Source organism: Dermochelys coriacea, chromosome 9 (assembly GCF_009764565.3).
Source record: "Dermochelys coriacea isolate rDerCor1 chromosome 9, rDerCor1.pri.v4, whole genome shotgun sequence".
In the NCBI taxonomy this organism is placed as follows: Eukaryota; Metazoa; Chordata; order Testudines; family Dermochelyidae; genus Dermochelys; species Dermochelys coriacea.
Genome location: NC_050076.1, coordinates 83,004,378 through 83,027,864, shown reverse-complemented (window position 1 = coordinate 83,027,864; position 23,487 = coordinate 83,004,378). Strand labels below are relative to the sequence as shown.

Here is a 23,487-nt window from a genome sequence, read left to right as displayed (position 1 = left end):
TTGTGGTAGTGAGTGCCACAGTTAATTACATGCATTCTGATTATTGCTGAGTGCCAATTTATGGCTGCTCTGTTTGCTCACACAGCACTGGTGCACTCCAGCCACTCCTTCTGGATATCTAGTATAGGTCACTGGGCTCTCCCTTTCTGTTGAGCAGTGAATTCCAGGAGCAAATGCTGTTAGTATTTGTGTCATCTTTTGAAGAAGTCTGGTGAGCAGGCTTGGCCTTTTGATATGATAATACATCAGACATTTTAGAAATTGAGAAGCAGGTATATCTCAAAAAGTTTGGATTATGTTCTTTATGAACAATCTCTCGTAGGACTATAAATCTTATATTGTGCAATCCTTCTTATGATAAATCCTGCATGAAAAACCCTTCACAAACAAACCTTGACTGATTTGATTGAATCATTTAGTAGAAGAAATGCCTTACCTAACAACATGTTTGGCTTTTCCATCTGTTATCTGGCTGCTAACTGCAGCCATTGTACCAAGTCTCCACAATACATGTAAAACCAGAAAATTGACTCCAGATTAATTATAAGGGCTGCAGCAGTACTGCTTTAAATTACTTATTTTTTTTTTTTTTACAAAATGATGCTGTAAAGATAACTCATTAACATAAATGACCCGTCTTCCCTATCAGGCTTCCTACTCTCATCACAATACTTGTGGTGGGATAAGGCTTTGTCCCCCAATGGATGCAGGTAGTCTAACAAGGGTTATTGCAGGTATCTGAGGGCTCCTACATCACAAAGAAAAATGAAGATGTTTAGTCAAGCAATTCTAGCTGGAAAATAGGTGCTTAAGAACAAGTTGTGTGCGCCTTTTCTGTGACTGTGTCTGTCTTTCCAGCTATCTTCACTGCTGTCAGGATATTGTCCTTCGTAAAAGTAACTCAGAAAGCTGGGGATTCAGCATTGTTGGAGGCTTTGAAGAAGGCAAAGGAAACCAGCCATTTTTCATTAAAACCATAGTGCCTGCAACACCTGCCTTCTGTGACAGAAGACTAAAGTATGTGTGGTGTTTCTTCCATTATTTGTATCCATTCCAGAAATACTGAGCTTAGATGGTCTGTATAATTTTATTGAGCTGTTATGCTTTAACAATGAGCCTTACTGAAATTTAGTGATTTATCCAAGTTCCTTTTCATCCCAGCTCTTAGCAATAACCACACAACCAGCTGCCTTTATTTCTACAATTGTGATGGAAGAGTCATACAATCATTTGTAAGCCTGAGTGATTTAACACTTTTTTTTTTCCCCATCCCTGTGAAGGCTGTAATTATCAAGTGCTAGAGGGATCAGTTAGGATACTACAAGAGGTGATTATGCTATAACTAGGATTAACTGGATGAAATTAAGGGGATATTTAAAATGACTATCAGGAGAAACTTCCTGACAGTGAGACTTATTCAGTTGTGAATAATCTCTCAAGGGCCCTGTTGCTTGGGATGTTTAAAACTAACCTGGTTGACACACTAGGAAATGCACTGGCTCTTTAACTTCTGTGGTTGTCCTTCCCTGTGAAACTCCCTTTACAGTGTCTTCCCCTCCAGCTAGGAACATGTACAGCTGGCTCCTTCCAGAGCAGATGTCAGTGTTGCCCTTTCAGCCCATCTGCCAGGGATACTGTCAGAGCAGAGATCTGGCACTGTTCCCAAGGGGATTGAGTTTCAGTGAATGGTGCAAGCATTAACCAACTAAGGACTTTTCAGTTATTTGGCAACTATGTTCTGATATCAAATTAGTCCAATCCTAGCATGTAAAGCGGACTCACGAATTACCAGCATGACAGAGTACCCTCCATGAGGCCTGTGAGCACTTCCCCATAGCTATTACTAAATAAGCAGCTGCAGCAGGGACCTTTGGACACACATTAGATCATCCACATCCATCTGCTTTTTACAGTTTTTCCTCTGGATTGTCGTCCTTTGTGCTGACTGGCTCTTTTCTTGAATTCCCAACCACCCTTTCCCTCTGTCATTTCATTTCAGCCTCTCTCATATGCCTCCTCTCCTCCTTTCGCTTGTCCCCTCGGCCTTTCTATGTCTCTGTTTGGCTAATCCCCTCCCAACCTCTCCACCCGAACAATTAAAAAGAAAGCAAATAATGTCACTAATGTGAGCTTTGCGGACCATCCCATCCCCACACTCCCGTGTGATATCGATTTGGATTGTAAACTCTTTGGCAAAGGAATGTCTCTTATTGGGTTTGTATGATTCTTAGCCCAATGGGACCTTGATCAGTCAGGGTCCCTGGTGGTGCAGCTGTAATACAGATAATGCAGGGTTTGAGTTTTGTCCTGACAGAAGTTTCCTCTTGCCTTACTAGGTGCGGAGATGAAATAGTGGCAGTAAATGGAGTATCTGCTGTTGGAATGAGCAACTCTGAGCTAATTCCCATGCTGAAAGAACAGAAGAACAAAGTCACTCTTACACTGGTGTCTTGGCCTGGAAGTCTTGTGTAAACATCAAAGCCAAATCTACATTCACTTGATTTATGAGCCTCTTTGGGACCAGATGCTCATTAGATTGATGGGATAGCTAAACATGTTGCGGGCCTATCAAGGAAACCCTGAACTCTTGGCATATGATGCCTACTTTCCAGTAGGCTTTCATTTCCTATTTGAAGAAAACATTTCCAGAACTTGATGAAGGCAAATGTAGCTGCTTGTTGTATCTAAATTTTAGATCCAACATCGTAGCAGATTGGAGCGGCACTTTCGCTAGCTTCATCACTGAGTCTAATCAGTACAGGATTATTGTGGGGACAGTTGTTTTTCCAGTGGTCCTATATGAATTGTGCATCTCTCTTTTGAGCCAGTCTCCTTTTTTTCCTTCAAATCCTATTTTAGCTGTGCCAAACCAGTGATTATAACTAAGACCTACCTAATCTCCTAAAATAAGAGCAACGTTTCACAAACTGGTCTAGGGTCGCTGTTGGCTGGTGTACTTGGACATGTCATTTTGTATCTGTTTTTAAAAGCTGCTAATAAAACTCTAAATATGTGGACCTGTAAAATGGTTCATTACCAGTGGTGTTTATATTTCTTGCCCATAGAAGTCTAGTATTTTTTCCAACCCTTTTGTTGTCAGGTAGATTAAGAATCCTGTTCGTGCTAATGCATTGTGTTGGCTTGTGCAGAAATCCTTACTGCTGGTGCCAGTTCAGTAAATTGTTGGATTTCTAACCCTTCCTCAACTCTGCTCTCCTTGCCTTGTGATTTTACCAAAAAACATCTTTTATCATGTAGAAATGGGCCGTCTGAACATAACGAGCCCACTTATTCCCAAGAAAATCTGCCCCCAGGAAGTAACGCTATTGCTTTTATGTGCACTTTCTTTTAGTCTGAAAGTGACGTTTTTTGCCTCTCCTATTCACCACTTTTCCCTCCCACCCAGCAGAGCAAAGAACTGGGTAGAATGACATGACCAAATTATATACCACCACCTCCAGCCACACTTCAACCACTGTATGTGAAATGAACTACCTCCAAAAGGACAGTATCCATTTTGGTTTGTGATCTTCGTGGAGTAGATTTAGACTTGGCCTAATTTCATTAATTTTTTTTTTTATAATTTCAACAGATAAGTTTAAGCTTTTTAAAATATTTCAGTTGCAGGACATTGGGGGAAGGGCTTATACTTTAATAACAGACAGATTTAAAAAGTTAAAGCTTTATAAACCATTTAAACACCAATTGTCAATAGCACACATCAAAATATACAAAGAGAATATCCTTCTCAACCTTGCTGGGTTCCAGACCCCAGGTACCACCTACACTGCTATTTTTAGCCTCCTGTGAGTCTAAGTCAGCTACCCCAGGCTCTGAAACTGCCAAGATTTGTTTCTTTGTGTAGATGTACCCTAAAGTTCTCAAGTAGCATTTTTCTTACTTGGCTTATCTGTAAATTACAATTATTGTTGGAAATAGTGTCAGTTTGTGTGTATAGGGTAAAATAGATAGCTACTGACACAGATAATCAGATTCTTCCAAGCCTAACCATATAGTAGAATTTTGAAGCCTGAGGTATAAAGCTATTCAACATTGATAACTTGGACTTTTTGGAAAATTCAGAATGTCGGAGTTATTCCTCAAATATTTTCATTTATTATATATATTACATTTAATTTTAATCCCTAGTAGAAATGGTTTAGGGCTTTCACTGTTAAAACAGAAAACCATTTTAAATATGCTCTGTACAGTTTTCATTCTGACCAAAGTGGACTATAATAGAAATGAAAAACTCATTTCTTAAATCTTTTCCTGTAAAAATACTAGCTAGAGTAATTTCTTTTAAAAAACATAATGGAGTAGGAGTTCCCACTTCTCTGTCCTGCCAGGCTCTGCTCAAGCTGAGTACCTGTAAACTAGCCATTACAGCAGATCAGCGTTCTGTTCCTTGCTAGATTAACACTTCACACGCTAAGTGACTTAACTTGCTTTTAGCTAAAGGTTGTATGTAAGGACTCTTATCAGAAGTCATTAAGTGCCAATAGTTTAGGATCTAATTCTTACAAAAGCTTCCATGGTGCATTGTGCAGCCCCTTTCTTCAGTTGATAAAACATTACTGTGGATTTAGACTGCAGTTTTTCTAGGCCAGCTGGACTTCTGGGCCTCTTATTCCTGACATGTTGAACAGCAGGAGTAAAAATTCAGTCAGCAAGGTGCCTGTGAAAAAACTAGTACGATTAACTCTGCCTCCATCTGAAATGAAGGAAGTGCAGAACTTCAGGAGTGTTTAGTTTTTGTTTTTTGGTCTTTTTTCCGTACAAAGACACATAAGCAGAGCCTTGGACAATACAAAGCTCTGATGTCTGGTTAGATCTGATCAATTATTAGGCTTGTCAATTACCAAAAAAAAAAAATGGAATTCTGCCAACTGTTTAAAATTTTTAATCAATTTTAAATTCAGTTGTGCAAGATTAGGGGTTTAATTTTTTATTTAAAGTTTTATGGGAAATTGTGAAGGTAAGAATTTTTAAATAGTAGATATTGATTTCAAAAAGTAAGCTTTGTAACCATTACAACAAACTGTCAATCAGGTGTCAGATATACAAAGTAAATATCCTTAAATCACATTTACCACACAGCATTTTTCTTCTTTTGCCTCTAAATTTATTACCAATGGAAATATTTTTTTCATCAGTTTGTGTGGGTATGGTGAACCGATACTAACTGATCAATCTAATCATTCAAAGCCTAGTTAGTATTAACTTAGAGCAGTGTTCACTGCTATTGTAACATTTGTCTCTTATTAACAGCTATGCTGTTGTGGTGGTGGGATATGTTTTTAAATGAAGGGGATGCTGTAAAAGGCATTGTGATTTTACCATTATTTCGTCTTATTTCAAGGTGCCTTCAGCATCACTAAGAAGTCTTAGTACATATTGTTTGCATTGCACACAAGAGCTTGTAGAATCGTTCTAATAAATGTTGAATTGCTTTGATGCCTTTAAGTTATTCTAAAACTACTAGAAAATATGGTGAGTGTTCTGACCTGAAAGTTTGAAAAGAGGATGCCTGATCAGTAGTGGATTTTTCTCCAACAGTCCTATTCTAGATCAAGACAGGGACCATCCTGGCCTCTGCCAGAGGCAGGAAATAAACTTGTCACATTGCATCTCCCAGGAAGAGAGCTGCTCTAGCTGAAGATGACCTGGACCTGCATCTCCATTGGCCTGAACCTTTAGTAGTGACGTATACTAGTGAATACAAGGAGTGTATAAAATGTTCCCAAATCAAATAGTACCTATTAACCAATGGTGTCCTTGGCTACAGCTATCTTAGTACTTACCACATTTACCACCACCCCTATTTTACAGGTAGGGAACTTGAACCACATGAAATGACTTGCCAAAGGTTCCACCGGCTGTGAAACAGAACTTGATGCCTTTCTCAATCATCCCTGGCTCTCTGCATTAACCTCTAAAGCTTTTCTTCAAGTGAATGTTTCCTTTTGGTAAGCAGATAAGAGGGATCTGGCAAAATGCCTCTTTCCAAATGTTAAACTCATCCTCTCTCTTACCTGGTCCTAGTGTTTAACACTAAGTGCTGTACATCCATTAGTGTATATACTGAGCCAGATTGACTTTACACCAGTTTCACACTGGAATAATTTTGGACTAAGTTGTCAAGGTTTTGAGTTATGAAAATTTTTTTCAACCTCCTGCTTACAACAATGGCAGACACAGACCCACTGTGTATAACAGGCAAACAAGGTGCACACATTTACTTATGTGAAATGGTTACAAACTACTTTGGCCAGGAGCTGGGATTATGCAAAGTTTCTCCTGTTTAAAAAAAACAAACAAGCATATATGTGCATGCTTATCAGTTAACAAGCATTTTTTTTTTCTCCTGACACCAAGTTATCATTGCAGACAAGACCAAGAGTTTCTCCCTTTAAGCCATAGGCCAACTGCCTCACTGGACAGTAGCTCCATCTAATGGGAAAGGGATGAGTTGGGCCCCATCTCTACAGAAACATACTGATCTAGGGTGCAAGTGGAACTTAGAGCAGTAATTGTTGTTCATGAGATTCCACATCCTCTTTCCCTGAAGCCAATCAATGTGAGTGCAGGGCACAGTAATGCAGTAGGCATAGAGAAGGAGAAAGCCTACCCAGGTATGGACATGCTCTGCATTAGCTTCCACCACTTTTATAACCCCACTGCATCCAGGCAGCATCATGTATGCAGTGGGGAGGGAGAGAAGAATTTGAAGAAGACAAAGGGTAAAATTTGGATTAAGTCAAGGGCATTATTTAACACAAGTGTGCAAAGATCATATGGGTATGTCTATGCAGCTAGTGGATGTGCAGTCAGCCCAGCTCAACATATACATATGCTAGAAGTAGTGTGGATGTTGTGACACAAGCAGTGGCTGGGCTAACCCCCTTCACTCCCCCAGCTAAAAGTTTACCTGACCGACCTCGGTCCAAACTCAGGTGGCTGATCTATGCCACAACATCCATGGTGCTCTTTTATGCACTAGCTTGAGCAGAGCTAGCACATGCTGGGAGGCATACTCGCAGCTGCAGTGTAGACATACCCAAGTCTCTAGCCACTACAGCACTGGCATATTTCCTTCTGTGATGGTTGAGCTACAGCGTTGTTGGTGTCCATAGTAACAGTACCTCTACCACTCCATTCAGAGTTGTAAAGCATTTACTTGAGGGGGAGGTTAGCAGCTGAATGACATCCATTGGTTTGCTCTGCCCTGTCACTTTAGCTGAAAGTGGGACTGACTTAAGGGTTGGGTGACCAGCTGGAAAGTGGAAAAATCAGGATGGGGGTAATCAACACCTATATAACAGAGCCCCAAATATAAGGACTGTCCCTATAAAATCAGGACAAAAGATCACCCTACCTAAGGATGATGATCACCACCTTTGCAATATGATACAGGCAATATGAAGACTGGTTGCTAATCCAAAATTTAAATCCTACCAAATGACCTCCTCAGTGCATTTTATTAAGGCTGTCAATTAATCCCAGTTAACTCACACAATTAACTCAAATTAATCAGTTTTAATCACACTGTTAAACCATAGATTACCAATTGAAACTTTTATTGTGGATGTTTTTCCTATATTGTCATATATAGTATTGTGTGTTTGTAACTGAAACCAAAGCGCATATTTTAATAAAATATTTTCACTGTAAAGATAGTTTTCAGTTCACCTCTTACAAGTACTATAGTGCAACCTTGTTGTCATTAAAGTGCAATTTACAAATAGATTTGTGTTACATAACTGCACTCAAAAACAAAACAATGTAAAACTTCAGAGGCTACAAGTCCACTCAGTCCTACTTCTTGTTCAGCCAATTGCTAGGACAAACAAATTTGCTTACATTTATGGGAGATAATGCTGTCCTCTTCTTATTTAAAATGTTTCCAGAAAGCATGAACAGGCATTTGCATGGCCCTGTAGCTGGTATTGCAAGATACTTACGTGCTAGATATGCTAAACATGCATAAACCCTTTCATGCTTTGGCTACCATTCCAGAGGACATGCTTCCATGCTGATGATGCTCATTTAAAAAAAATACATTCATTAAATTTGTGATTGAACTCTTTGCGGGGGAGAATTGTATGTCCCCTGCTCTGTTTTACCCACATCATGCCATATATTTCATGTTATAGCAGTTTCGGATGATGACCAGCACAGGTTGTTCGTTTTAAGAACACTTTCACTGCAGATTTGACAAAACACAAAGTTACCGATGTGAGATTTCTAAAGATAGCTAGAGCACTCAACCCAAGATTTAAGAATCTGAAGTACCTTCCAAAATCAGAGGGAGCAGATGAGGTGTAGAGCATGCTTTAAGACTTCTGAAAACAACACTCCGATGCAGAAACTACAGAACCCAAATTACCAAAAAAGAAAATCAACCTTCTGCTGGTGACATTGGATAACGTCTGACTTGGATAATGAAAGTGAACGTGCGTCCATCCAAACTGCTTTGGATTGTTATCGAGCAGAACCTATCATTAGCATGGACTCATGTCCCCCTGGAAGAGTGGTTGAAGCATGAAGTGACACATGAATCTTTAAAAAGAAAAGGAGTACTTGTGGCACCTTAGAGACTTAATTTTTTAGTCTCTAAGGTGCCACAAGTACTCCTTTTCTTTTTGCGAATACAGACTAACACGGCTGCTACTCTGAAACCTGTCATGAATCTTTAGTGCATCTGACATGTAAATATCTTGCAATGCCAGCTACAACAGTGCCATGAGAACACCTGTTCTTGTATAGAGTGTTACCTGAAAGTGAAAAGCGGGCAGCATTATCTCCTGCAAATGTCACCAAACGTGTTTGAGTGGACTTGCAGGCTAACATTTTACATTCATAGAATGTTTTATTTCTGAATGCAAGTTTTGTACATAATTCTACATTTGTAAATTCAACTTTCATGATAAAGAGACTGCACTACAGTACTTGTATTAGGTAAATTTAAAAATATTTTGTTTTTTATAGTGCAAATACTTGTAATCAAAAATAAGCGAGCACTATACACTTTGTATTCTGTTGTAATTGAAATAAATATTTGAAAATATAGAAAACATCCAAAAATATTTAAATAAATGGTATTCTATTAACAGAGATTATTTTTTTTTAAATCGCTTGACAGCCCTACATTTTTACATATTGGGCAGACGCTGAATACCTTTTACCCCCTCTCTGTTATAAGCAAGTGTTCTCGGTATGGCTTCCCCCCCCCCCAACTCTTAGTAACACTTATCCTCTCCAAAAATGAATAAACTCAGCGCTCATGAAAGTTGCCTAATGAACATGGCTAGAAAATGAAGCGTTCACTCTAGAGCCAGAGCAGTGCTAATACAAAGTGATCCTTGTACTGCTTTCCCCAGTATGCCTGAACTCCAAGTGCTGGGCTGCTCTGCCAACCTGACCTCTTGTACATTAAGAATTAGACAATTACCACCACAAAAGCTAATCACTACTGACCTGGTCTGACTCCTAAATGATAACATGAAATACTCCATAGATCTCATCACCAGAGCCAAACTGTTCTGTTAAAGTTGAGGCATGGCTTTACAGAGCACTGAAAAGGGAGTAAATACACTTAACAAGGGATGGATTTTTTCTTGTGCCTTCAGTGTGCACTTCATACCATTCTGTTGCTTCAAAACAATGGAAAAAGTTTTTAAAATCCACATTTACAAAAAAAAATTGCTTTATTCTGCTCCCCACAGGTTTTGTAGTTAAAGACCCATCAAATGCAGTGTCATAGCATACAAACGGATATCATGCTGTACTGGCTCAAGTTTCAAAGGTTGTAAGCTTCACACAACACTCAGACTTGCATAACTACAGTACAAAAAAATCATATGTAAAATTTCAAAACCATCTTATTTTGGGGAAGGATTTAAGACATTTTTAAATATCAATTCATAGAAGTGGAAGATATTTAAAATGAGACTTGTGGATTCACACAAACAAGTGCAGTATTCTGTTTAAGAACCAGGTATACAAAACAAACCCCCACTTTCCACTGAGAAGTTTCTGTTTTTTAAAAAAAACCCAAAAACGAAAAAACCCCTACATCAAACAGAGCATGAAATTTGATTTGCATTTATTCTGAGATCTTGGGGGGGGGGGGGGAAATGCATTTCACAGGTATATTAGTGATGCTGAATATAAATAAGTAAACCCAATGTCAAACTGCATGTTCCCCAAGGTGTTAGATTATTTATCTCAATTGTTACCAAAAAAAAAAATCCAAACTAATTAAAAAAAGAAACTCCTGCTCTCACCACAGTCTTCCACAGAACATGACTTTCCATTTACAGGTATAACATGTGGTAGAACTACATTCTCAATCAGTTTAAAAAAAAAAGCTGGGTTTGAAATCTCTGAAAGCCCTACCTTTTAAAAGCCATTAGACCAAAGCAGGTTCAAATGACACACCTGTAAAGTAGTTCCTTTCCATATGCTGCCAATCCTGTCATGGATGAATGAAAGATACTTTCATAGCTATGAGGAAATGGATTTGGGGGATGACACTTTCACTAACTGATGCCAGATTCTAAGCTGGCTCACAGAGGACCTAAATCACACTTTTCTTTGGACAATAAAGTTCAAGTTGCAGTTACTGTCCTACTTTTTAAAAAAAGGAACCATGGTTGCGCAAAAAAACCCTATCACCTAAATACATTAGTTTCAGCTGAAGCTGTCTTTCATCAGAAACCATAGGATCTGATACAATGAAGTTCTTCTAGGGTCGTTTACAAGAAGAGTAGCTCAGTGCTGTATATACTATTACTGCCATACTTTGTCTCGTATCCAAGTTTAACTGTGTGTTCAGCCTTAACGCTTGAGCAGTCACATTGCATTTCAATACTTGGCCACCAGAGTCATCTCTGCTTCCCTTGGAAAATAAAGTTAGATGCCATGCTGCTCACAAAGGAGCAAGTCCCTCCTAAAGGACAGCTGGGGGCAGTTACTCCTTAGCATCTTGTTCATCTCCCTCTGCGACGCCGTCATCACTGGCCTCCTTCTCCTCTTTGCTGCGCTTGTTCTTTTTGTGCTTGTGGCGCCGGTGGCTTTCACCCTCTTCACTCTCGTGCTGCTTACTGCAATGAGGGGGAAGGGGTAGAGAAATCAGAATCAAGCATCAGCACGGCCAACTGCCACAGAAGTTCAATTGTACCTATGACAAAAGGTGCCGACAAGGATGACATGTTTGTGACCTAGAATAAACGTAATCGAGATTACACACGCTGAGACCGTGATGCTATAGAAAGGTTTTTATCAGCACTCGTTCAGGATGCTCGTTAGTCTCAAATGTCAAATCCATGAGGGACTTACACAGGTTGACCCAACTAGATGCTGATAAATCCTTTCTGCCATGGTGCACCAATCTGTACATGCCACATATTTGACAGAGGTTGTTGTAGGAATAGTTTCTGGCTTTTACTAGAACTATTTTTGGTATCCTTCCACCTGTAAAAGCTGGGCTCCAATAATACGTGGCAGGAAGGAATGCAGACTGTGTATGGGGTGCCGAGGGAGAGGACAAGAATAAATTTGAGAGACTGTTGAAAATTTACCTACACTAGTTTTTCTATGCAGAATCTCTTGGGACTTACCCGGGCTGGAAAGGAAAGACTGATCCTACTGGCAGAGAGAACTGCTGGCTTCCTAACTGGACAAAACAGCCCAATTCTACCTCTGATAAGCCAGGTGTTAGTCCAGGACTGAGTTTTCCCCATCCCAAGTCTCAGGCCACAGGACTGTGTGGGAAGGTTCTTTCCTACTTCCCAAATGTGTAAAAGTTTCTCTGCCAGGTTTTCTTTTTAAAAAGAGAAGAGTAAAGGAGCACTGCAGTTGCTCTGCGGGTTAAGAACGGACAAACCAATGCCACAGGGTTGTGTAGGGGACAAAGTGCAGATGAGTAGCTCCCAGGGGAGCGTACATGGAGTTTAGTACAGGGATATCTATACACATGTTCTGCGTGAAGGTAAGATACACAAACACATTCTTATTACAACTGGCATTCCCAAACCCAGTGGTAGAAGTACACCTCTTGCTGAACACAGGCCCTGTGTAAAAATCCCAAGGCTGCAAGTCAGTTTCTAACTTGCTTTAATCATAGTTCCATCATCATAAAAAGAAACCACTCTTGGCATGTTGATAACTTAATACCTTCCCTCCAAGGATCTCTCAGCATTTCCTACACAGGGAGATAAGCCTCCCAGCACCCTGGGAGACAGATGATATCTCCTAGCCAGTCACCCAACACATGGCAGAGCCAGGAACTGAACTTACTTCTCCTTGTTTTCAACCCTGCGTTCTGACCACACAACCATCCTTCCTCTCGAAGGTCTTGAGCATTTAAAATGGGGGCTTCATTTCTAAACGTGACAGATTTTCTACAGACTTAAATCTAACCTAAAGCAGGCTGAAAATTGCACTGCAGCCCCTTCTCCTACTGCAAGGATCCCAAATGACATCAGAACTTACTAGCATGATCACCTCAAGCACTAGGCTCCAAAATGCAATTGTAATTCAGAGCCACCTTTAAAAACACTGTATGTGGATTTCACCATTTACTCAGTGGAACAAAATTCTCACCAAGCACTCTGGGCTGCTCAAACAGGGGAGTTTTGCTTTTAAAGAGAGCAAGAGGAAAATCCATCTCAGTGTTTCATTTCCAGCAGGCATTCTGTATCCTAATTCACTATCGAAGCACTCTAATGGCTTTTGGCATCATTTCAAGAGAGTACACACCGCCTGTACAGCCAAGCTATGTGCTGTATTTCTACTACAACATCAGATCTCTTGGGTATTGGGAGTATTGTTATTAAACTAGTACCAGCTTCCATTTGTTTTCAATTTGGATTTCATTATGGTTCCCACCCTCTTGTGAGATTTTAAACCTTCCTTGACATCAAGAGAGCAGTCAGTACCTCTTGGAAAAATTTATGCGCATCCTGAAAGATGAGAACAGCATTTTACCTCCAGTCTCCAGAGAGAAAGTTTTTCTGATACAACTTTCAAAGTAAAGGAGTACTTGTGGCACCTTAGAGACTAACAAATTTATTTGAGCATAAGCTTTCGTGAGCTACAGCTCACTTAATTTTCAGAGTAAGTATATCAATTACATGAAGAGAAGGCATCATTCTCCCTCTTCCAGAGAAGCAGCCCAACCTGAAACACTAAGGCCTGGTCTACACTACAGTTAGGTTGACATAAGGCAGCTTACATCAACCTGTACATACTGCAGCCTTGCTCCCTCCAGTGCAAGTGCACTACTACATCGACATAACAACTCCACCTCCATGAGAGACGTAGAGCTTATGTCGGTGTAGTTAGGATGACGCAGTATCCATATCGACACTGTCAACTACTTACGTCAGCTGTTGGCTGCCTTTCTTGTCAACTTAACAATTGACAAGAATCGCAGTCACTTACAGCTTCAGCTGTCACCCCGGGGCAGGTGGGGGGTCGTAGGCAGGGTCCAGACTAGTGGACTGAACCCTCTGTCCTGTGCACACCCCTTGGAGTGGACAGGTCCATTGTTCGAGCAGAGCACAGCTGAGTTTTTCCTTCCTATTTTAGTCTGAAATTTTCTTTTCATGGAAAGTTAGAGTTTCCTGGTGCAGTGTCCATGACCAACAATATCCCTGCTGGGAACCTACAGATGGTGCTTTGCCAGATCCCCTTGCTCCTCTAGAATGTACAATATGAATACACAGTAATACGAAAGAATCCTTCCCCTACCAAGGATGGCTCTGAACCCCTGGCCAGATGCATTACTTATGGGGATTTTGCCTTCTTCTGAAGCATCAGTTAACTGGACAATGTCACAGGCATAGGCAATGCCAGAATGGACTAGAGGTTAGGTTTGCTGTGGATATTCCAGCCTCTGTCCTGAGCCAAGATCCACTCCCACTTAAAGGACATGCTGCACCAGCGAGGAATCTTACCGTCTTGAAGACTTATGTTTACTGCTCTCCTCCTTCTCTCTGTGCCTGCGCTCCCGGTGGCGATCCTCCCGCTCTCTGCTCCGATCTCTACTTCTGCGATAATCCCGCTCAAAATCATAACTTCGCTCTCGACTGTAGTAGCGATATCGCTCGTCGTCACTTTGATGGAGAGACAAGCATACAGTGAGGTAAGGGGAGCTGCTAGACAGAGGGAGGGGGGAAAATAGGCTACTCATTAGCACTTGAGCCTGCTCTCTAATCCATTATGAGCTATGTTCATGGAGCCTGTGAAATCCCAGGGTCTCAGAGGGCCTCATCTACTCACAATCTGACCTATATGAAGACCCCCATCCTCCCAAGGGAAACATCACCTCTTGGCAAAGTGCAATGTTGATTTTGTCTGGAATTCTCCACTAGCACAATCAGAACAGATATTTAAAAGGAAAAACCCTCAAGTCCATAAGCTGCTTTATCAGAGTTCAGAAACAACACTGGAGTTCAGATCAACACACACATTTCAACAAACATTCATGCAACTATCTGTAATAATAAACATAGAAATAATAGTTTCCTATGCCTATCCATGGCCCTCCCACAACACACTCCAACCCCTCCAACGCAAGGTATAGGAGATCTCAACTAAAGAGAATGGTTTAGAGTTTCTATAAGGATGTATAAGAGTCTAAGGACTATTCTTACACATGAGTGTGTGGTAGAGGACCTGGCCTTTGCCCAGGTGGTTTTTCTGGAACACAATTGTGACATGCCCACACTCCATTGATCAGTCTTGCTTTACATTTACCATAAACTTGAAGGAAATGACCAAAGTGGCCCAGAAACGTGGTCTTTGTATCTCTCCACTCTACTGGTGCAGGACTGTACTCTGCAGTACACTTGTTCAGGCTACTTTTACATCATGCAAGTCATGGAACATCTGCCACTTTGAATCTATTTTTATTTACACACAAATACACACATCCAAGGAAACTGTATGATGCACACAGAGACCACATGATCTTATGGTCTGCACCTTTTCTCCAGCCTAAACATCTCACCCTCTTCTATATAAAATTGCATATTCAAAATTCAGACACATTCTTCAATTCCCACTCTATTCTCCCCTGTGCCTGTCTTATAACTCCTTCTCCATAAAAACATTGAATACTAAACCCCAAAAAGATCCCAAGTCCCATCGCTGGAAACAAGAATGAAACATTTGGGGAAAAAAGCCTGAAATGCTGTTTTGTGACCTATGGAAACAAGTTAAAGAAGAAAACTCCCAAAATAGAAGCAATCAGCCAGAATCAAAGAAAGAGCTATCTGGGAACGATCACCTCAAAAAGGGCTTAACCGATTACCGTGACTTGCCCTACCTGGTGAATACAATTTAAGCTCCTAGATGCAACACACTCTACAGCAACTAAAAATGCTAGCACGGTGCCTGGAGTGCTAAGCAGATCACATGATTCGTGTCACCAGAATTCCAGGAGCCTTACAAATTCCAGTATGTTAACTTCCCTGCCTGATCACCGTCCAAAATGCCTGAAGCCTTTTTAAAAAGCTCTTTGTTACAAGAAAACAGCCTTGTTTGCTCAGCTCAGTGGCCTGGAAGTTCCCAGAGCAAGCAGCACCCTTTGCCAGGAATATACATATATTTTGGTGATGTTTTCAGCAACTACTGGTATTGCTGGGCGTGACGCTTGTAGAAATATCAACAGTGCTTGTGACAACAGTAACATCACGAGCGCCCTATGTGGGAAAGTGCAAAGCAATTGCATTGAAAGAACAGCAACCATCTAATCTTTCCTGTGTCTCTGGTTTGCAGCCTCCTACACTGAGCTCTCTCACACCTACTGTCCCCTTAAATCACACTTAATTCCCAGCAAGGTGGCTGTCTCCAGAGAAATGCCCATTGTCATTAAGGGTTTACACTGCATGGCAGGTTCACAGTAAACAGCGCTCCTTATCCCACAAGCTTTCAGACCATGGGCCTCAGCAAAAGGGGGAAGTTTCCCATCAAAATTGTTATATTTAGAAGCTTTTCAACTGTCATCTTGAAACTACAGAATAATAATTAATGGTACCTAGCATTTGTATAGAACTTGTCATGCAGAGACCACAAAGTGCCTTACACAAGAGGTGGATATATGTCATTAGCCCTGTATTACAAGCAGAGAAACTAAGGCATGGAGATTATGTGGCTGCATAACAAGTCAACAGCTGAGACGAACCCAGGTATCCTATCTCTTGTTCTTGTGCTCTAGCTACTGACCAGTGCTGTCTCCTCCTGGCAGGACTTAGTGCTCACATGCCACCACCGAGTCCTTCAACAAGACAATTGTAAGTGTGGTAATAATTTCCATGCTCTCATCTGGCAGAGCCTAGCCCCCTCCCTGGGAGGCCATGGCAGTGTCACATGGACTACCGTGCTTACTTGTTGTATTCACTGGTGGTTGGAGTCCGGTCTCTGTCTCTCTCCCTTTCCCTTTCCCGCTCCCTTTCTCTCTCACGCCTTGAGCTGGAGTACTCCCAGTGGCTGCTGCTGGAGCTGCTTGTGCCCTTATCCACTGTCGTCACCCAGGGCGTGTGAGACGTGGAAATCGGAGGGTAGCTGATGAAACCAGAATCTGCAGTGAGAGAGCAGAACCTTCACTCGTCTGAAGGGTTAGTGCTGCCCCTTACGCTGACCCAGCGGGGAAAGACAACATGCTTCTCTGCACCAGGCCAAGTTGGGCAGCAATTTCATCAGATCCTGCAACCTAAGCAGGTTTGGCCTAGGTCAGGTCTGGCATTGGGATTCACCCAGTAACATGTAGGTGCTCCAGTTAGTGGTACTGCTGGATCAGGAAGTGACACTCCTCCCTCTGAATAAGCACTAACCCAACCCTCACCTCTTTACCCAGGAGCCCCTCATTTTCCCCTTGCATATTCATGTATGATATTCTAACAAGTTTTAAGCATCGTCTCCCTAGGCCAGAAACAGGCAGATGTTGCTGCAATCTCTCCAGGCACTGATTAAGGATATTCAATTAGGAGCTGCTGACACCTGCCCTCTGTGGGTCACAGCTGCCCACTTGGCCATGTTACTGGTCCTCCCCCAGGAAGCCCCATGATTTCTTCCATCCCCAGGAAGCATCCTCTGAGCAGGAGGACAAGACAAAGGATCCTGAGACGCCCTGACGGTTTGTCTCTTTTTAATTAGCCATCAGTCTATAGTTTGGTCTTCAAGATTCCTAGCCAGCTCTGTTAGCTCAGAGAGCAAGAGGTCTGGTCTCTGACCCCTTGCAGGGTTAAGGCTGGTGCCTACAGCAGGTAAATCCCAGGTTCCTTCTCTATCAGATGTTGAATTAAGAAATGCTTTGAAATATCATGCAGAGGTCTCAGTGCTGGCTAAAGGAAGAGTGATACTAGTGAATCCCAGACGACCACCAACCTCCCTGGAGGTGTCTTATTCAAGTATTGACCTGCCATTGCCCTGCTTCATTGGAAAGGGCCATCAAGGTCACAGCCTGAGATGGTATAGGCTGCTGCTGGGATGTTTATTTGAGGGAATACTAGATTAGAAGGCTGCAGTTTCTCAAGATGCCTCATGCCCATGCTCTGCAGTCCCTACCTCCCTCTCCCCAAAGACAGGGAGGAAGGTGTCAGCGCCTGCAATCCTGCCTGCTCGATAGGGATAGGCACCACTTGCAAGTGCTGCTGACCCAAGGCAGGAGCAAGCTGGATACTAAAGAAACAGAAAAGAACATGGGCAGCACAGGCAGAGTTGTAGCGGGGAATGAGATCTACCGAAACACTGTCACTGCGTCTTCCATCAGGAGACTAAAGGAGACAGGTTCCTGTGAGTGTGCATAGGCAGGGTGTGTACACGTAGCGAAGATACAGCAGGGATCGGGGGGACGACATTCAAAGGCTTATGCAGGAAAGTCCGAAATTTGGCTGGGGGTGTGTTCTTCCCTGGAAAAAGCTTGGATTACGACTGGGGGCACAGGGACCCATGGCTGCACTGTTGCTGACATGGGAGTTGGGTGCCGAGAAACAGGAATGAGAACTATTTAATTACAAGCATCACCTGGGTCAGAGTCACTTCAGAGAGTGCAGCTGATCTAAGATTGTCTAGAACAGAGGTGGGCAAACTATGGCCTGCGGGCCACATCCAGCCCGTAGGACCATCCTGCCTGGCCCCTGAGCCCCCAGCCCCTCCCCCGCAGCCTCAGCATGCCACGCCGCCAGTGTCTGGCCCGCCGCTCTTGCCAGGTGGGACGCCTAGCTTCAACATCGTAAGGGGATGGGGAGCAGGGAGCCCCGGGGGACACAGTCAGGGGACAGGGAACGGTTGGATGGGTCGGGAGGGGGGGCAGGGAGGGAGCTGGATAGGTGTGAGTCCCAGGGGGCCTGTCAGGGATATGGAAAGGGGTCGGGTTCCAGGGGGCAGTTAGGGGGTAGGAAGTGGGAGGGGACAGATAGGGGGCAGGGGCCAGGGCCAGGCTGTTTGGAGAGGCCTTCCCTACCCTACCTCCATACAGTTTTGGAACTTTGATGTGGCCCTTGGGCCAAAGTTTGCCCACCCCGGTCTAGAAAGTTTACTGCTAGGCCCATTACCAACACCCGCTGTCAGCGACTGGGCTGTCTGGAAAGCAGACAGCTTCAAAGGTCACAGTGACAGAGACATAGGTCAGCCTAGCACAAGGGTAAGTTACCAACAACCCTCTGGCCAGCCCCACGCCCAGTCAGTTCCATCATTCTGTAGCTTCTGTGCTCACCTGCAGAGCTGTATCCAAATGGTGGAGGCTGCCTGTTATTGTAGCCGGCAGGTTGGCTTTGGAGAGAACACAAGGACACCAGTTACTAACATCAGTTACCTGCCATCAGTTTAGCATACAGAGCGGGAACCTGCAATACATGTATTGTTAACTCAATGGAGAGGTTAAGACAGGACCCTCCCTGCCCCACAGATGCCAGGAGTCTCCTCCTAACCCCCTTGCTTTTCTGTTCAACTTCTGAAATCCAAGCAGGGTTCTTCACACCTGCCTGGTCTCCAGACCAACAAGTCTCCATCCGCTGCTGCTGTTTCCCTCCATTGCCCTGGGTTGAGGCTGGATGTGGGATCTGGTAGCAGGGAGAGGCAGGACAGAGTGAGAGGTCTTGCCGGGAGGATGGAGATCAGAAGGGAGGGACTGGATCGGGCCAGAAGCCCTGAAAGTCTCCCCTCCCTGTAGTCACAGATCCTCCTTCCTCTTTGCCATGATGCCCTGTAGTGGCCACACCAAAATTCAGGAAAATGGTCAGTCTTGAAAAGGCCAGAGGCAGTGTGAAAATGGAAAATCGTGCTGGAAATGAGAAGTGAGGAAAGCTTATCAGAGTCTAAGGAAAGGTTCTACTTAGGTTCACTCATGGTTTGGGCAAAAAATTGTGTAAATTAATGTAATACAGGAACGAGTTTGTTCATCTCTAGCAGATGGTGGCAGATCTTTTGGGGATGGAAGGAGTGGTGATTTGAATGAAATGAGATTTTCTTTAATAGCTATAAAGCCATGTGTTATGCTACACTTAAACAATAATCACATTTTGCCCTCCATAGCATTTTTCATGCAAGGATCTCTAACCATTCTTTTTTTGGGGAGGGGGGGGAGGGGGGAGAAGAGGAGAGGAGGCCACCTGGAAACTTTAGCCATGCAAGATGACCTTTCACCTCACAGATGGCTCCCTGAGGCATGATGTGGTGTGGTGGACTGGGAGTCTGGCAATTTAAGTTATATTCCTGGCTCTGCCATGAGCCTGTTCTGTGTTCTTGGGCAAGACCCTTTGCCTCCACGAGCATTAGTCCTCCGTCGTCCTCCCCAATCTGGACGAGGCTAATAATGCTTCATAAGAAATAATTCATAGCAGCAAAGTGCTCTAAGATCCTTGGATGAAAACTACCAGGGAAATGGCATTATTAAGAACACTGTGAAAGTGACAATTCCTAATACTGGTCGTGAACATACTCCTAGCATGTGTGTGATATGGCAAGATACCAGTAAACTGACAAACCAAGGGCAAAGTTTGCTACAACAGATTAAAGCCTTGGAGCAAGAGTTCACTACAAACTTGGCAGTTCATGCTCCCCTTTCAAACCAGGTGCAGCTTGTAAGTTACTCTACAAATATTCTAAACGCAAACCTAGCATTCCCCGATACCATATGGCCATGCTGATGGGTCTCCTACTATGTAGCACACCTAGTTACAGTATCCCCACATCCTGCTCCTTAAGATACCTAGATTCTTAGCACTTCTTAAAGATTCTTCATGATTCTTAAAACTGTGAAAGAAACAAGATAGCTCCTACTTCCCTACTATGCCTCTCACCCAGAGTAATTCCATTCTACTGTCTATCTGCATCTGGCTGTGTAAAACCAGAATGGAAAATTATCTACCCAAAGGAAGGTTCTGCCTTACCCATCAAGTGTTGGAATGAGGAGAGCTGGTGGAGGAGCCAGAGGTGGAGGGAACAGCCCTATAAATAAAAGCACAGTGTCAAGATGAGGCTGCAGCAGGCTTACAGTGTGGGGCTAGACTCCCCCAGAAATTAGGCAATTAAAAGCATAGTTTACTCTGAACAGTTGTGGAAATGGCACCTTCTTACTCCATAAACTCACACCCCTGAGTGTATTCAGAGCCATATGCCCTTACCACAACTGAACCTCTGCTGCTTTTTACTCCTATTTGCCCTACAGAGACAGCAAAGCTAAAGAAAAAGGAGCCAGGCTCTATTCTGGCTTGTGCACCATCAACAAAATATCAACTCAAGTACAGAGTGAAAATTTCCCCCTACATTAAACCTGTGCAGTCCCATGGAGTACTGAAGGCTTGGCTCTCAGATCCCAGGTTGAAATCCCTTGGGCTGATTGTAAATAGAATGATGGTTTTAGCTGTACATTGATTGAATGTGACATGCAACATGGAAGCCTACTGTACTCTTTTGGGAAAATCACTTTTCTGACCATGACTATACTGTAGAAGGCAGAAACCACAGTAGGGCAGAGCACAAACTAGACAGTTAAATGGATGTTAGAAGGGCCCCACATGATCTCTTTCCACTTTTTAAAAGTGGCTTGCATAGCTAGGCTTCTAAATCCCATTGACTTTCAAAGTGGCTAAATCACTTTTGAAAAGGAGACTTCGGTGATTTTGAAAATTTTACCAGTTTCAAACAAACAAGAAATTCTTGCATAAACCATTACCAATGGTAAGGACATCACGCTAAGCGAACCATTAGTTTGTTCCAGTGTAAACATTTGTTTTTGTTGTTTTAAAAGAATGTGTTTTCTTAAGTTATTCTGACACTCAGTCATCAAGATTTTCCCCTTCCCTATTTTTGAAAGATTTTTAATCTGGAGAGAATATGACTAGAGAAAGTTGTAATGCTTATGAACTCATCCCTCTAGAGCAGTTGCTATTGTTGAGACAAAACACTGATAATGATTAGTGAGTCATGAACCTCTCTCTAATTACCATAGAAGCAAAGATCATCACAGGGTATTTTCCATGCATTACACTTTTCAATCCAATTACTCTATATGAAGCTTCCACTGTAGCTAAAGTCATTTCCTTCCCCTCCAGCCCATCTCAACTTTAATCTAGATGGAACCAGAATTGCAATTGGCAACAGCAGCGCCCAGAAGTAGGTTGGGATTTGTGCTCTGCTTTGCTAGAGGTGGCATTTCCCTAGATCCAAGCTCACTATGAGCAGGGTCCATTCAATAACAAAATAATCCATTCTGCAATATTATTTACACTGAGATGAGAAGTTCCCATCAGGATCTGAAGCTCCTCAAAGTTTGGGGCTGTTCCAGCTTGGGCTCAAGCTTATTGGTTATATTTGGGTTTGTTACCGTTCACCAACTCTACTGTACGTCATGCAAAAGAGAACTTCCAACGAAAACGGCCGTTGTTGGCCCCTTGTTCTCACACTCTCTCTGAAATCCTACCAAATCAAAGTGCTTCATGTAAAAGACTCATCACTATGTGAGATCCCATGATGGCACAAGTTAGGTCTTCTGAAATTTAACCGAAAAGCTTTCATGGTGTCCTCTACCAACCAAGCTCTCCAAGTTGCTTTCTGGATTATTCTTCTGAGATAAAATGATTGTTTTAAGTGGCCCTATGGATAATTACTGAGCTCTATAAGTTAAGCAGTTGAAGGAGTTTGAGATTGCACTGCTTATCAGTGCTTACCTTAGCCCAAGTCTGAATAAGCTCAAGGTAAGATGCAGCCATTCCATTTCATACTATTCTTCAGTGCTCAGATAGGACTATTCTGACTCACTGCCACTGTTAAAAGCAAATCATTAGCCTACCTGGAATGGGACCTGGTGGTGGCAAGCCTATGGAAATAAGAAAAACTTAGTGAGAACAACAAGATATTAACATTCTTTTGTTACTGCAAGCTAATGAGCCTGGTTTAGGGTTCTTCTTCAAGAAGTTTGAGGCCAAGTATATTTCAGCAAACAGATATACAGGAAAAACTGTTCACTTCTCCCCCCCCCCTTTAGCCATCATAGAAATGAGGCAGAAAAGACCAAGGAGGCTATTACTTCATCCATCACTCAGGCATCACAATAATGTTCTCCATGGATTAGATGCCCTGAAAGCATATTTATTCTGGATCTGCAGAAGAGGAAGCCGGCAAAGAGAGAAGCACTAGTATGATATGCTCTTGCTGACCTCTTCCAGTCAGGAGACTAGCTGCTGCATGCTGGACGAGGTAAAGTCCAAAGTATGGCCTTCACTTCAGTATTCCAGCCCACCAGTAATAACGGCATTGATCACCATAGTGAGGTCAATTCTTGAGTGGAAGAGGCACAACCTTGTTTGTAGTAAATGGAAAATTCAGGCCATTGCTGATGGTGCTTACTTAGCAAAAGGAATCAATAGGATTCTGACACCGTGCACGCCCTGGACAGTCAACAGGCAAATGCCCATGAATGAGCAAGCCATCTTGGTCTTTGGCTGCACATTTTTCTAAAAGGCTGATCCAAAACTCCACTTGACATCAATGACAGGTATACATGTGAAACCACTACAGTCCTAAGTCTAACCATGATTTTAGCACCAGAGTTTAAGATCTAATTAGCACCAGAGTTTAAGGACTAATTTAGCTTTCACCTGAGACACTGACTCATGCAACACTAGATCAAAGATAAATGAATGACAAACTGTCCATTCAGAGTAAATATGTCTAATCTAATCTCTGGACCAGGATCACCACACTACAGAATTAGATGTTTTTAAAGAGACTATTTTGGTTCCTCTCTAGAAAATAAATACTAATCTAACCCCAATTCACATAGGTTATCTCCAGGAAGGTGTGTCACACAGTGCATCAAGTAGCAGAAATGGGAGTAGAACCTGAGAGTCCTGACCCCCATAGCCCTGCTCTTACCGCTGGACAATGCTCCTTTCCTTCAGGAAAACAATGCAATCCCGCTATCTAATCAGCCCCTCTCTAAAGTTAGGTGTGAAGCATACACCAATTTGTTAC

The 23,487-nt window shown here is 42.6% G+C and overlaps 2 protein-coding genes across 6 annotated transcripts in view; one reads left to right on the top strand and one right to left on the bottom strand.

Moving 5' to 3' along the window:
- LOC119861653 (ligand of Numb protein X 2-like) overlaps positions 1 to 5,453 on the top strand; it is a 45,388-nt gene extending 39,935 nt beyond the window's left edge. For all 3 annotated transcript variants that reach the window (XM_038417025.2, XM_038417027.2, XM_038417026.2), the window contains 2 exons: positions 859 to 1,017; positions 2,337 to 5,453. In XM_038417025.2, the coding sequence (XP_038272953.1) occupies positions 859 to 1,017; positions 2,337 to 2,472 (295 nt within the window). In that variant the 3' untranslated portion in view covers positions 2,473 to 5,453. The remainder of the gene's footprint in view (positions 1 to 858; positions 1,018 to 2,336) is intronic.
- A 3,779-nt stretch (positions 5,454 to 9,232) lies between these two features.
- Positions 9,233 to 23,487, bottom strand: part of LOC119861306 (pre-mRNA 3'-end-processing factor FIP1-like) — a 33,443-nt gene continuing 19,188 nt past the window's right edge. For 2 of the 3 annotated variants that reach the window (XM_043491553.1, XM_043491554.1), the window contains 6 exons: positions 22,304 to 22,330; positions 20,403 to 20,460; positions 18,728 to 18,783; positions 16,399 to 16,591; positions 13,965 to 14,165; positions 9,233 to 11,108 (listed from right to left, as the gene is read on the bottom strand). In XM_043491553.1, coding sequence (XP_043347488.1) covers positions 10,976 to 11,108; positions 13,965 to 14,165; positions 16,399 to 16,591; positions 18,728 to 18,783; positions 20,403 to 20,460; positions 22,304 to 22,330 — 668 coding nt within the window. In that variant the 3' untranslated portion in view covers positions 9,233 to 10,975. The remainder of the gene's footprint in view (positions 11,109 to 13,964; positions 14,166 to 16,398; positions 16,592 to 18,727; positions 18,784 to 20,402; positions 20,461 to 22,303; positions 22,331 to 23,487) is intronic. The other variant, XM_038416305.2, reaches the window with a different exon arrangement.